Source organism: Polyodon spathula, chromosome 22 (assembly GCF_017654505.1).
Source record: "Polyodon spathula isolate WHYD16114869_AA chromosome 22, ASM1765450v1, whole genome shotgun sequence".
Taxonomy (NCBI): Eukaryota; Metazoa; Chordata; class Actinopteri; order Acipenseriformes; family Polyodontidae; genus Polyodon; species Polyodon spathula.
In genome coordinates this window covers 15,923,205-15,936,771 of record NC_054555.1, presented here as the reverse complement: position 1 = coordinate 15,936,771, position 13,567 = coordinate 15,923,205, and the positions used below count along the sequence as shown (strand labels likewise).

Below are 13,567 nucleotides of genomic sequence, written 5' to 3'. Positions count from 1 at the left end.
TTTTATGACAGTGACTTTGTAAATGCGTCTTCTGTGAAGTAAAGCAGTTGATTAAATGCAGAACTTTAGAAGGCTATGGGTTCACTGAACAATGTTGGCTCTTATCTGGATAACGGCGGTGGTCGCTGGTCAGTGTTCTATCTGCGGTATGACTCCATTTGTAATAATGGCTCTCAACGGTCCAAACCCCTGGCACGTAAGACCACCTCAGGATGGCTGCCTGTAAACAAGCATTACCCTCGAAGCACAACTGCCAAAGGAATTGAAAAGCTGTTCTTGTAATTTAGGAGTTGTATCCCGGATACAACATCATTTTGTTGAGAGAAAATAATTACATGGAAGCAAAGGCCAGCTTCTATAGCATCTTGTGACATTCCTTTTGATTTTATTTTTGCGTATAGGAAGCATTAGTTGGAGTTAGACTGACTCAGTAAAATTTGTTTGATCTTTCAGCAAGTAGATTTTGTTACTTTGATTTTTAGGAAGTGATGGTAACATGTTTGTATTCATTGCAACTTGTACTCCATTTTGCTTTGTTTGCTTGCATCAGGTTTCTTGATTTTTTTTTTTTTTGGTCTTTTCATTGCATCAGTGCAGTTTGACTCAAGTTCTGAGGTAATTGAATGCCAATAAAGCTAATGGGAGGAACTAGATTATATAAAAGGTGAATGGCACTTGTGGAATAGTTTGATCTAATGTATGAATAAGCAGGGAAGTAGTTGTAGGTTTAGATGTATACATGTTATATTTTAGTGTGTTTATTATAAAATTGCATGTATCTTTTTCAAATATCTATACAACAACAACAAAAATAGCCATTTTTGTCCAGCCTAGGCCATACCTAATATCACAAGTGACGAAGCTAAATACAATTCCATGTAAATTATTGAGTTAGGTATGTATGTCTATCTATACCTATCTGTATCTATCAATATATCGACACAGATATATACCTAACTTTATAATTTACTTGGAATTGTATTTAGCTTTGTCACCTGTGATGTATTAGATAAGGCCTAGGCTGCAACTTTTTTTGTTGTTGAATACATATTTTAAGTGTACTCATTTTTCTGTGAAACCTTTCTGGTTGTTAAAGTAACTAGTTGTTAGTTAGTTAGTTAGTCTGTTCCTGCAATAGTGTATTCACAATGACATCATAGTAGACTGTGGCATCACATTCAGTGAGGGTAGGTCTTGGTGCTCCCAAAAGCCATTTTCTAATGGGAATGTTTTATCGTAGAAAGATGCAGCTAAATCGTGCAACAATGTGAAATTAACTTAGTCTGATACTGAAAGGCTGTCCATTTTCACAATGCAGGATCCTGAATAAGTTGATTTTAACAAAATGAATTCCACTTGAGCTTACAAAAAAAGGTTGCTTTTTTTCTGTTCAGGTATCTTTTATTGTAGATATGCAGCTTGGGTATATCTGGTTTTCTGAGAGTTTGAAATGATTGAAAAAAAGCTTTATAAAAAAAAAAAAAAAAAAAAAAAAAAACTATTAAAAAAACTGAATTGAACATGTCGTTTTTGTGGCAGTGCTGTAATATCAAGGCATTGTTGATCATAATGTTTTGCCCTTAAATTGCATCCCTTACATGCATCTGCAAAGTCTTGATTTAGACCGTGGCATATAAGGCTCATAGTTTTTACACTGAAGGCGTAATGTGATTGTCATTTTAAGCCCCAATTTAATAACTGATTGAATTTGACCAGTTACTACTACTACAAATGCAGAGGTGCATAGTAAGGTAGCAACAACAAAGCTACGTTATAGCAAGGGGGGAGGGGAGAGGACAGACAACAATCTCAATAATTTCAAATTATTGCTAAATTAAATTGATTTAATGTAGGTTAGCGGTTTAGTTTAAGTTGACACTCTCTTGCATCATGTATATTTGCATTGTGTGTTTCATGTGTTCTCAATCTGTAATGTTACTGATAGTGTAATCTCTCTTTCCAGCTGTGAGTAGCAGAGTGCCTGCCATGCTGAACACTACTCCATCGCCCTCACCCCAGCCCCAGGCACAAACCTCAAGTAACGGCGTCTCCCCTCCTATGCTGCCGCTTTATCCTTCAGTGGATATAGACGCACATGTAAGTGCACTTGGATTGTTTGCGGATTTAAGCTCATTTAGTCAATAGCACTGATGGATAAATTAATTGTAGTTCCCCATCAAGTAAGAAATATAACCATTACCTAATGGGTGTTTACCTCCAAAAGACCCCGAAACCTGAATAGATATATCAGAGCTGCTTGTCAGAGCCTGTGGTTCAGTCATGCCCGCACCCGAGGGCATATAAGGACTGCACGCATAGATCTGAGCAGCATTTTTCCTTTTGAGGACTGAACCTGATGGGAGAGCCATAGACATGAGTACTGGTTGCTTTTTATCTGCGTATTTTACTCGCTATTTGTGTACTGCACTAATTTAATGCAATAATTATTAACTCTGTATTTTTCTAAGTACATAATTTTGCACACAGTTTATTTGTTCCATCCCACAGTGGCCCCCGCGTGAAGACGGTGGCACATGTCACCCCTTCCCAGGGACCAAGCAACTTGAGTCGGCTGACTTGTGCTTTCCCTCAGGCTAGTTAGCGCCACCTGGAGTTAAAATTAAAGTTTTGTTTTTGTAAATTATATTATTTTTTAACTAATTGTTTTATTACTGTTTTCTGTGATAATTGTGTGTTTCTGTCTCCTTTTTAATTTTTGTTACAGAAACACGAGCACAGCTTCGATACGCGCTTCGGCTGAGATTGCTTGCAGTCTCTCCCACGGTATCTCGTTGCAGTCTTGGTGACTGCTTGCATCACCATTGTGAAGGCTGTTAGGGTGCTAACAAGCAGGTTTCGCTCAGTCTCGTATTCCTACTGACTGTGGTTTTGCCAGAAGCTTATACAGGTGGGCATCTGTATACTGATTCCTCCAGTAACGCAGTAGACCCAGTACTGTACCAATACAGAGGTCACCAATCCGTTCTGGTACTGTACTGAACAGTGAATGGGGGTACTGCACCAGTATAGTACCAAACCGTTACTGTCCCGGTACCGCTGCAGTTCATGTACCATACTAAGGGTACTGACCCGGTGCTATGGCACCGTATCAGTTCCCATCTGCAGTACCATCCCTGGTCCACTACCAGAGGACTCTGTTTGGGTCTTGACCACCTGTTGTATTACTGTACAGCAGCGTTGCTGCTTGAGCAGACAGAGGCAGCAGTTGTACAGTGCTATACAGTGTTGCTGCTTGCATCATGCCTAGGTCTTATCCCTGTGATTTATGCAAGGCCAGTCTGCCAGTTGAGGATAAGCACAGCAGGTGCTCTTCCTGCCTGGGCCAGAGCACGCCAAAGAGGCACTCACTAACCGTAGTTTCTATGAGTTTTGTGCGAGTTTCTCTAAGAGCACTTGTCCATTACATCAGGACAGCTTGCTTCCCCCATCACCCTCTGTCAGAGAGGTGGCTGCATCCTCTCCACTTAGCTCTGCGTCAGGGGAGAACAGGCGATGTGCCCGGGGAAAAAGCCCATGTAGGAAGTAGTCTTCACGGTCTTCCTCTGCCTCTCCTTCAAGGAAGAGTCACAGATCCAAGGGATTGGTGGACTCAACAGCTGGAGAAACTAGGCAGCTGTTTCCTATCAGGTGACTGTGCTTGCAGAGCTGCTGTGTGAGCTTGCGGGTCTGCCTTCCTCCACCCTGTCCCTTTGGGGCACCAAGTGGCTATAAGCATAGACTGTCAGCAGGATAATGTGCTGTCCATCACGGCCTCTGAGGAGGTGGGTGAACAGGAGTTGGCGTTCCCCCCCTGAGGAGGTGGAGTCAGACAGCACATCCCCTGCGGTTAAGGTCTCTGACAGCAGAGCTTTTGCCACTGTTTAAGAGGGCCACTGCGGTTTTGCAAGTACCCTGGCCTATAAATGAGACAAGCCAGTCCATTTTTGATGAGCCTGTTGCCAACATCGGTCTGGAAAGGGAAAATTGTAATGTCGGACCTGGTCCGACATAGGATTGCAAAAGTTTAAGGTAAGGCAAGTTTATTTTTCTGTTAAGTGCTCCCGGCTATAATGTTCTGCCGCCTGGCTATACAGAATTCCTGTGGAGAACCCGAGGTCAGGACTGCCTATGAGCGAGCAAATTTGCCCCTTCCAGAAAAGCTCACTGCTCATTCCACCAGGGGCATTGCAACTGTTTGGGCTTTATGCCAGGGTGCATCTGTCACCAGACATTTGCACACCGTGGGCTACTCCCCATACCTTTTACAAGGTTCTAGAGACTGAATGTCGTGGATCCTCAAAACCCTGGCTTTCGAACTAGAGTATTCATGGTAACGTGCAAGTCAGCCTCTCTGTTTAGCCTTGTAGCATTCCAGTCGTTATGCAATATTGCTCTTGCTATGGCTTTGGTACACCCCCCCATGTGGTAATGGTTACATTTCATACTTGATAAGGGAATGTTACGTTATTATCGTTACCCTGGTTCCCTGAAATAGAAATGTAACCATTAACCTTCAAGGTCGCTGCAGCCATGATTGCAGCAGGCTTGAAGGAAAAATGATGTTGAGATCTGTGCGTACAGTCCTTGTATGCCCTCATGACTGCGTCAGAAGTTCTTGAGGAGGTAAACACCCATATGGTAATGGTTACATTTGTATTTCAGGGAACAGGTTTACAATAATAGCCTAATGTTTTGTCTGCTATCTTTCAACTTGATTAGTGTGTTCCTGTACAAACGCAACATTCTCAGAATTTATACATTTTTTGATTTTAATAATGTAATATTTTCATTTCTGCTCTTTAGCTAAAAGTTAACACATCCTTTGACAGCACCAAATTTCTTTTAATTTCATAAAGTTCTTTTCCCCTTGGCTGCCACATTTATATTCCTATTCTGCACCTTATAAGGGAACAAACTGCATTTCAACCAGATCTTTTATAAATGTATATGTGTATGTTAGGACCAAAACCGAAATACTCCCCAATCTAAATTAGGTCGACCCCATAGGGTTGGGATTAATTAAGTTTTAGAACCCTCCCCCAACCCCCCCCAATAATATTAATAAAAAAATTATACACACACACACACAAGGTGATTAGATGTGGTAAACTTACTTTCTAATCACCCTGTAATATTATTGTAAATAGAGAATAGTGTTTGTATTGAGTGTATAACTGTTTATTTTTCTGAACTTGTACAATATTTTGGGTTACTTGTAATAAAACATATAGTTATACTATAAACTATTATAAAATATATAATATAGTTTATGCTAGCTGTTATATACATTATCTTTTCATATTGTGGATTGCCAGAGAATAGTGTGGTTTGCATTGCATGTATAACTTATTTCAAGTTGGTTTATTTTTCTGAATGGAAAAAAAAAAAAAATACACAGACACACACACACACACACACAGTGTACCTTAAAGTATTTGCCCCCTGTCTGATTTTCTGTATTTTTGCATATTTCTGATACTGAATGTTATCAGATATTCAACCAAAATCTAATATTAGATAAAAGGGACCCTGAGTAAACAAATAACACGACATTTTTATACTTATTTCATTTATTTATTAAAGAAAGTTATACAACACCAAATGCCCCTGTGTGAAAAAGTAATTGCCCCCTTAAACTCAATAACTGGTTACGCCACCTTTAGCAACAATAACTACAACCAAACGCTTCATGTACATAAGAACATAAGAAAGTTTACAAACGAGAGGAGACCATTTGGCCCATCTTGCTCATTTTGGTTGTTAGTAGCTTATTGACCCAGAATCTTATCAAGCAGCTTCTTGAAGGATCCCAGGGTGTCAGCTGTAGTTGTTGATCAGTCTGTTACAGCTGTGGAAGAATTTTGGCCCACTTCTTGCAGAACTTCTTCCTCAGTGAAATTTGTGGGTTTTCAAGCATAAACTGCTCCTTTCTGGTCCTGCCACATCATCTCAATGGGGTTTAGGTCTGGACTTTGACTAGGCAATTCCAAAACCATTCTGATGTAGACTTGCTTGTTTGTTTTGGGTCACTGTCTTGTTGCATGACCAAGCTGCGCTTCAGCTCGCGGACAGATAGCCTGACATTCTCCTGTAGAATTCTCTGATACAGAGCAGAATTCATGGTTCCTTCAATGATGGCAAGTCGTCCAGGTCTTGATGCAACAAAGCATCACCAAATCATGACACTACCATCACCTTGCCTGACTGTTGGTATGAGGTTCTTACTGTGGAATGCAGTGTTTGGTTTTCGCCAGACATAACGGGGCCCATGTTGGCCAAAATGTTCCACTTTTGACTCATCTGTCCATAGAACATTGTTCCAGAATTCTTGAGGATCATCCAGGTGCTTTTTGGTAGACTTGAGGTGAACATTCATGTTCTTCTTAGTGAGTAGTGGTTTCCGCCTTGCTACTCTGCCATGAATCCCATTTTTGCCCAGTGTCTTTCTGATGGTGGAGTCATGAACACTGACCTTAGCAGAGGCGAGAGTGGCCTGCAGATCCCTAGATGTTGTTCTAGGGTTCTTTGTGACTTCCTGGACTATTTTACGCCTTGCTCTTGGAGAGATTCACTACTGTCCCAAACTTTCTCCGTTTGGACAATATGGCTCTGACTGTGGTTTGGTGGAGCCCCAGAGCCTTAGAAATGGCTTTGTAACCCTTTCCAGATTGGTAGGCATGAACAACTTTTTTTCCCCCGGAGGTCTTCAGGAATTTCTTTTAATCATGGCCTGATGTGCCTGTAGAACCAGTGTGCTGACAACTTCACTCTGGTAAGGGCTAAAGTTAGTCAGATTTGTATTGGGCAGGGCTGGCCTAAATCAGGCCAAACTATTCATACAGCTGACCCTAATTATCCCTTTAATTGGGTTGCATTAACTAGGGGGGGGCAATTACTTTTTCACACCTGAAGATTGCATGTTTGATTACTTTGCACACCAAACAAATGAAAGAAGCACCAAACTTTGGTGTCATTTTTTCTCCGAGTCTCTCTATATACTACTACAACCCACAAAAAGATCTGACCAAATTCGACATGAAAAATGCAGAAATTGTGATTGCCTAGACTTAGTGTAGCTTTTTTTTATGCATGTAATTTAAAAAAAATGTATTTGTTGTTAACAATGACTGATAAGAGCAATTGACTCAAAACGAAACCTAAGCTGTGAACTCTGTCACATGATGAGGGGCGATTTGTATTTCCTGCTAGGAGTACCACATACACACACTGATAAATACTTCTGCGAAAAGCCCTGAGTTCTGTATTTTTAAATAAGCCAGGTAGGGGTCTGAGTAATATGCACAAAAATCACCAGGCTGAGTGTAAAGAGTTAAATAAATATTTGCATTAGTACAATATAATGGGTCATTTTTGTAAAACTATATTATCTGGCTGAAGAGTCAGGAACGTAACCCCAGTATATAACATTCTTCCTATGGGAAAATGTGCTTCGACTTACAACGTGACTTTCAGGAACTGCCTGCATATAAAAAAAAAATTGAATGGGGTCTTTTTTTGTGTTTTTATTTTAAATATTAGTTGTCAACATCCAGGTATTAAGGGGGAGAAGCAACTTACAAATGCTGTCATCTGTCTTAGAATGAGGCAATATTGGTCGTTTTTAATACTTTGGCTTGTTTCAGACGGAAAGCAATCATGACACGGCACTAACACTGGCATGTGCAGGAGGACACGAGGAGCTGGTATCCGTGTTAATAGCCCGCGGTGCCAACATTGAACACCGGGACAAAAAGGGTATGTTGAAGACTTATTGAAACTGTCTTATTAGACATTTTATGTATTATGGCAGACATAAAAAGGTATGTATTTTTTACATTAGATGTGTTGAGATTTACCATACAGGCATTGACTTTGAGTATGCATGTTACTCAAAGGTAACAGCTGCTGCACCTGGAGTATATGCTTCAAGTCCATCCACGAAGATGTTGAAAAAAGATTTGTTTGCTTGTCTACTTGGGATACGTTATAGCTTTATTTTATTGCTAAATGGCAGATTTTTGTGTAAACTGTCTGGGATTGCAGTAACCTGTGTGTCTGTAACCAGGCCTCTTCTCTCTCCTCAGGTTTTACGCCTCTCATTCTGGCAGCCACGGCGGGGCATGTGGGGGTGGTGGAAATCCTGTTAGACAAAGGGGGCGATATCGAAGCGCAGTCAGAACGAACCAAAGACACTCCGCTATCGCTGGCATGCTCAGGGGGGAGGCAAGAGGTACAGTGCAAAGCACACCTGCTTGTCACAGCCTGGGAACATATAACTTTCTTGGCCAACTCATAGTAGCAAGTGCTGATGCTTACCGCTTTAGTTTTATTTATTATTGATAAATGCTGTCTAAATGCAAGTTGTTTCTAATAAAAAACGACAACTCATGGGAAGCACAATACTATTTTAAAGTATAGTTGTATTAAAGAGTCTGCAATATAGTCATGTTTTCTAAATTATGGAGACCACACACTTGGACATACCGGTTTACCTCTTGTCAAGTTCAAGTATACATTTTATAGAATAAAAATGTAATTGTAAGTCTCCGTAATCTCTCTTTTAAATCAGAATGTTTGAACTGTTTTCCCCTATTTTCATATATTCTTTAGGTGGTTGAGTTGCTGCTGTTGCGTGGTGCAAACAAAGAGCATCGCAATGTTTCTGACTACACGCCATTGAGCCTGGCTGCATCAGGGGGTTATGTCAACATCATCAAGATCCTTCTCAATGCTGGGGCTGAGATTAATTCAAGGTAACACTTTAGCTTTAATGTACAAATTGTATGCACCCCAAGAGCCAGCTGTACAAGGAGATGTGGTTTGCATTGCTGTGTTCATTGAATATTAGCAGAACTGTGTTTAACACCGCATTTTATTTATTTATTTTTTTAGAACTGGAAGCAAGCTGGGGATCTCTCCGCTGATGCTAGCTGCTATGAATGGCCATGTGCCCGCAGTAAAGCTCCTGCTGGATATGGGCTCAGATATCAACGCCCAGATTGAGACCAATCGTAACACTGCCCTCACTCTTGCATGTTTCCAAGGCAGAGCTGAGGTAGTCAGCTTGCTGCTGGATAGGAAGGCAAATGTGGAACACAGAGCAAAGGTGAGCAGCAACTCTGTGCAAATAGATTACAAGAATTATCTTCAGTACAACACTACAAACAACTTCCTACACCAGGTAGTCTAGAAACCTGAGGGCCAATGTTAATGCCATGTGCAAGTCTAAAAGCTTGGATACGCTATGCGATTTCCGTACGATGCAATTGCATGCGATTTGATTGCAACCCATGGATCGCATAATTATCGCAGTCGGGCTCGATAGGATAGCATTCATTCGCAAGCTATCAAGTGGGGCTCTCTTTTTTTGCGATCGCCGTGGACAAGTATCCACTCAGTGAGTAGGGTGGAGTCAGGTGACAGTGACAGGAGGTGCTGGTGTCCATACGCAGAAATCTGCAGTAGCTGCCCACACCTTCCAACTGGAGCTCCACCATCAGGTGGTTGTATGGTCCAGACAGTTCTGTTGTGGCATGACCTGCAGATTTCTCCATCATGGCTGAAGCAGCAAACATAGCCGTAGCTTGTCAATGGTCTTCCATCACCAGTGTAAAATGTGAAATATCTTGTCGATATATATATATATATATATATATATATATATATATATATATATATATATATATATATATATATATATATATATATCTCTGGAAAAAATTTGAGACCACTGCAAAATTATCAGTTTCTCTGGTTTTACTATTTATAGGTATGTGTTTGGGTAAAATGAACATTTTTGTTTTATTGTATAAACTACTGACAACATTTCTCCCAAATTCCAAATAAAAATAGTCATTTAGAGCATTTATTTGCACAAAATGACAACTGGTCAAAATAACAAAAAAGATGCAGTGTTGTCAGACCTCGAATAATGCAAAGAAAATAAGTTCAAATTCATTTTTAAACAACACAATACTGGTCTTGATCTGGTGGTCCTCCATCCACACCTTGATTGACCTGGTTGTGTGGCATGGAGCATTGTCTTGCTGAAAAAACCAATCCTCAGAGTTGGGGAACATTGTCAGAGCAGAAGGAAGCAAGTTTTCTTCCAGGACAACCTTATACTTGGCTTGATTCATGCGCCCTTCACAAAGACAAATCTGCCTGATTCCAGCCTTGCTGAAGCACCCCCAGATGAGTCAAATTTTCAGCTTTGCCCAACACCTGGTCGTCTAATGGTTAGACGGAGACCTGAAGAGGCCTGCAAGCCACAGTGTCTCGTACCCACTGTGAAATGTGGTGGAGGATCGGTGATGATCTGGGGGTGCTTCAGCAAGGCTGGAATCGGGCAGCTTTGGCATGAATCAAGCCAAGTACAAGGTTGTCCTGGAAGAAAACTTGCCGCCTCCTGCTCTACAGTGTTCCCCAACTCTGAGGATTGTTTTTTTCAGCAGGACAATGCTCCATGCCACACAGCCAGGTCAATCAAGATGTGGATGGAGGACCACCAGATCAAGACCCTGTCATGGCCAGCCCAATCTCCAGACCTGAACCCCATTCAATACCTCTGGAATGTGATCAAGAGGAAGATGGATGGTCACAAGCTATCAAACAAAGCCGAGCTGCTTGAATTTTTGCGCCAGGAGTGGCATAAAGTCACCCAACATCAATGTGAAAGACTGGTGGGGAGCATGCCAAGACGCATGAAAGCTGTGATTGAAAATCAGGGGTATTCCACCAAATATTGATTTCTGAACTTTTCCTAAGTTAAAACATTAGTATTGTGTTGTTTAAAAATGAATTTGAACTTATTTTCTTTGCATTATTCGAGGTCTGACAACACTGCATCTTTTTTTGTTATTTTGACCAGTTGTCATTTTGTGCAAATAAATGCTCTAAATGACAATATTTTTATTTGGAATTTGGGAGAAATGTTGTCAGTAGTTTATAGAATAAAACAAAAATGTTCATTTTACCCAAACACATACCTATAAATAGTAAAACCAGAGAAACTGATAATTTTTCGGTGGTCTCTTAATTTTTTCGTGTGTGTGTTATATGACACACACACACACTGATGCTCAATGAAAAGAGTTTACGTTTTACATCAGTAGCTCATTGGGCACATACATAATGTTATTTACATATTAAATAGTGAGCAGATAGGTTTGATTGTTTGAGTAGTGTTGTTCCTTGGGAAAGCAAAACAACACTGAGCTCAAGTCGTGTGATTTGTATAAAGCTTAACAAAAAAATATCTGTTTTTAAAAATGATTAATTCTGCTCCTAACTCCTCCTGAAGTCTTATTTGTGCTGTGACCCACGGGGATTATTTTAAATGTACTTGCAGGTTCTAATCTCTTACTGAAAATACCCCCGACCTTTACAATTGCCAGTGTAGGATCCTTCCAGCACATTAAATTAGAAAACCTAAAAAAAAGGGTGATATGCTGTAGCGAAATTATTAAAATGACTCGGGTAGTTTTTTATTTATCTTTTGAGGTAAGCGCACAGAATGAAATCTGTTGGTTCTTAATTAACGAATTATGCATGAAAACTGGTTCATGTTAAATAAATGTTATTTTCCCCCCCACATCAGACTGGCCTTACCCCTCTGATGGAGGCTGCATCTGGAGGGTATGCTGAGGTTGGGAGAGTCCTGCTTGATAAAGGAGCTGATGTCAATGCACCCCCAGTGCCTTCATCCAGGGACACTGCTTTAACAATCGCAGCAGACAAGGGCCATTACAAGTTCTGTGAGCTGCTTATCAACAGGTGATTCCTTCATTCTGAATTGTGAAACCACAAATGTCACCTGAAGAAATGAAAATGTGTACAGGACTGCCACTTTCAGCAGCAGTTTACAATGTGTATAAAGAGGAGACTTACAGGGGAGTCCACAGTGAAACTTTAAAAGGAGGATGAGTGGTCTGCTCACACTTTTTGACTGGCTGTAGATACAGGGTTTATTTTAGTTATTTGGACTAAATTATGGTGCTTCTGAATTAGAAAATTCATCATTTTCAATGAAATTGAAGTCTAAAGAAATTGCGCCCAGATTTTTGGTCCAAAGAAAATTTGTGTCATGTTGAGGGTGTTTTTTTTTAATCCTTATGAAGGTCTGAAAAAATAGGCAGGGTGCAGAAAGGGAATTGACTTTAAGATCTAGTACCCTGCGTTGTATTTAAATGTTTAACACCTAAAGCAAAAGGGTTGTGAATAACGTAGGTTTCCCTTTCAAGTACGAAATGTATTCCATTACACATGGTTTAACCTATTACACCCGATTCCACTGAACACTCTACAAAGCCGTGTCTTACGCCCGCGATGTCCCCATAGGAGATGAACACCAAGTGAGCTCATCATGAGAGAGTAAAACATCGCGATTTCTGGCCAGTAGCAGTCGGCTAAGCCTGTCTTATTTTATTTCTGCTTGTTTTGTCCCCCTGGGATCAGTCGTTATTTTGTGTTTTTTATCATGAATCTGTTTTCACTGCCTTCTGGCTTGCGGCAGATCGGTAACGCAGTATTAATTAATCTCTCTTTTCTGCCTTAACTCCCGTTGGAGTTATTAGTCTTGTTTTTTAAAGCATATTGTAATTTTCAACTACGTTTTTAAATAATATTGCGGTTGAAATTGCTGTATTTGTGTTTTTCCCCCTTTTTATTCCAGGTACTGTGCACGCGGCTGTAGCATTGTACTGTATTTTGTACCATGCCTGTTACTACCCGTTCACATTACTACAGTCTTGCCCCTCATGATCTTCATCATTGACATCTTCCTCCTCCTCCTCCCCTCTGAGATGCAAGAAAGCTATCTGCCACCACTCCGAGTGACCCGGCTATTAAGGCCCAAATGGATTGCATGTGGGAAGCCATCTCAGCCCAGAGCCAGATGTTAAAAGCACTGACGGAGGCGTATCTGGCCAACCAGTCCCTGCTCCCCCTGTGGTGCAAGCAGCTGTTGCAGAGCTAGAGTGGGGGCGGGATGACTCCTTCTCCCTTGCTGCCTCGGGGACTCCTAAGGAGCTAGAGGAGAACGAGCTGTTAGCGCCTCTTCACTTCTCTGCAGAGCTCATAGCCTTTTTGAAAAGAGCCATCACAGCACTAGGAGTGCCGTGGCCTGAGGAGTCTGAGCCCAAGCGCTCCATTTAACAGGTCAACTGACATTTAACAGGTCAACTGACCAAAATAACAGGTCAGCAGCCCTGTGACAGCTCCGCCTGTCCCAGGGCTGCTGACCTGTTATTTTGGGTACTTGACACGGAAGGGTTGGGGCTAGTCCATTTTCCTTTTGTCGCAGCATCTATTGCCTCCCTGGTACAGGGCACGCATCTGGCGATCCCTTCCAAGGATGTGTCTTGCCTAAACAAGAGCAGTGCAAGTCACAGAGACAATGTTAAAGGCCTATGCGGCACAAGCTCTAGCTACCCGGATGGGTAACTACACAAGCATCCTGGCCATATGTTCCATCCAGCGGTGGACTACCTTTTGCTGAGCTCCCAAAAGGCGTGCAAATCCACTAGAGAACTAGTTTGCTTGCTGCCCAGGAAGGCTCCTCAAGCCA

At 41.2% G+C, this 13,567-nt stretch overlaps 1 protein-coding gene across 9 annotated transcripts in view; it reads left to right on the top strand.

Moving 5' to 3' along the window:
- Window positions 1-13,567, top strand: part of LOC121297118 (ankyrin repeat and KH domain-containing protein 1-like) — a 108,559-nt gene that overhangs the window by 65,208 nt on the left and 29,784 nt on the right. For all 9 annotated transcript variants that reach the window (XM_041223173.1, XM_041223174.1, XM_041223172.1 and 6 more), the window contains 6 exons: window positions 1,964-2,097; window positions 7,644-7,755; window positions 8,085-8,230; window positions 8,611-8,753; window positions 8,893-9,106; window positions 11,600-11,775. In XM_041223173.1, coding sequence (XP_041079107.1) covers window positions 1,964-2,097; window positions 7,644-7,755; window positions 8,085-8,230; window positions 8,611-8,753; window positions 8,893-9,106; window positions 11,600-11,775 — 925 coding nt within the window. The remainder of the gene's footprint in view (window positions 1-1,963; window positions 2,098-7,643; window positions 7,756-8,084; window positions 8,231-8,610; window positions 8,754-8,892; window positions 9,107-11,599; window positions 11,776-13,567) is intronic.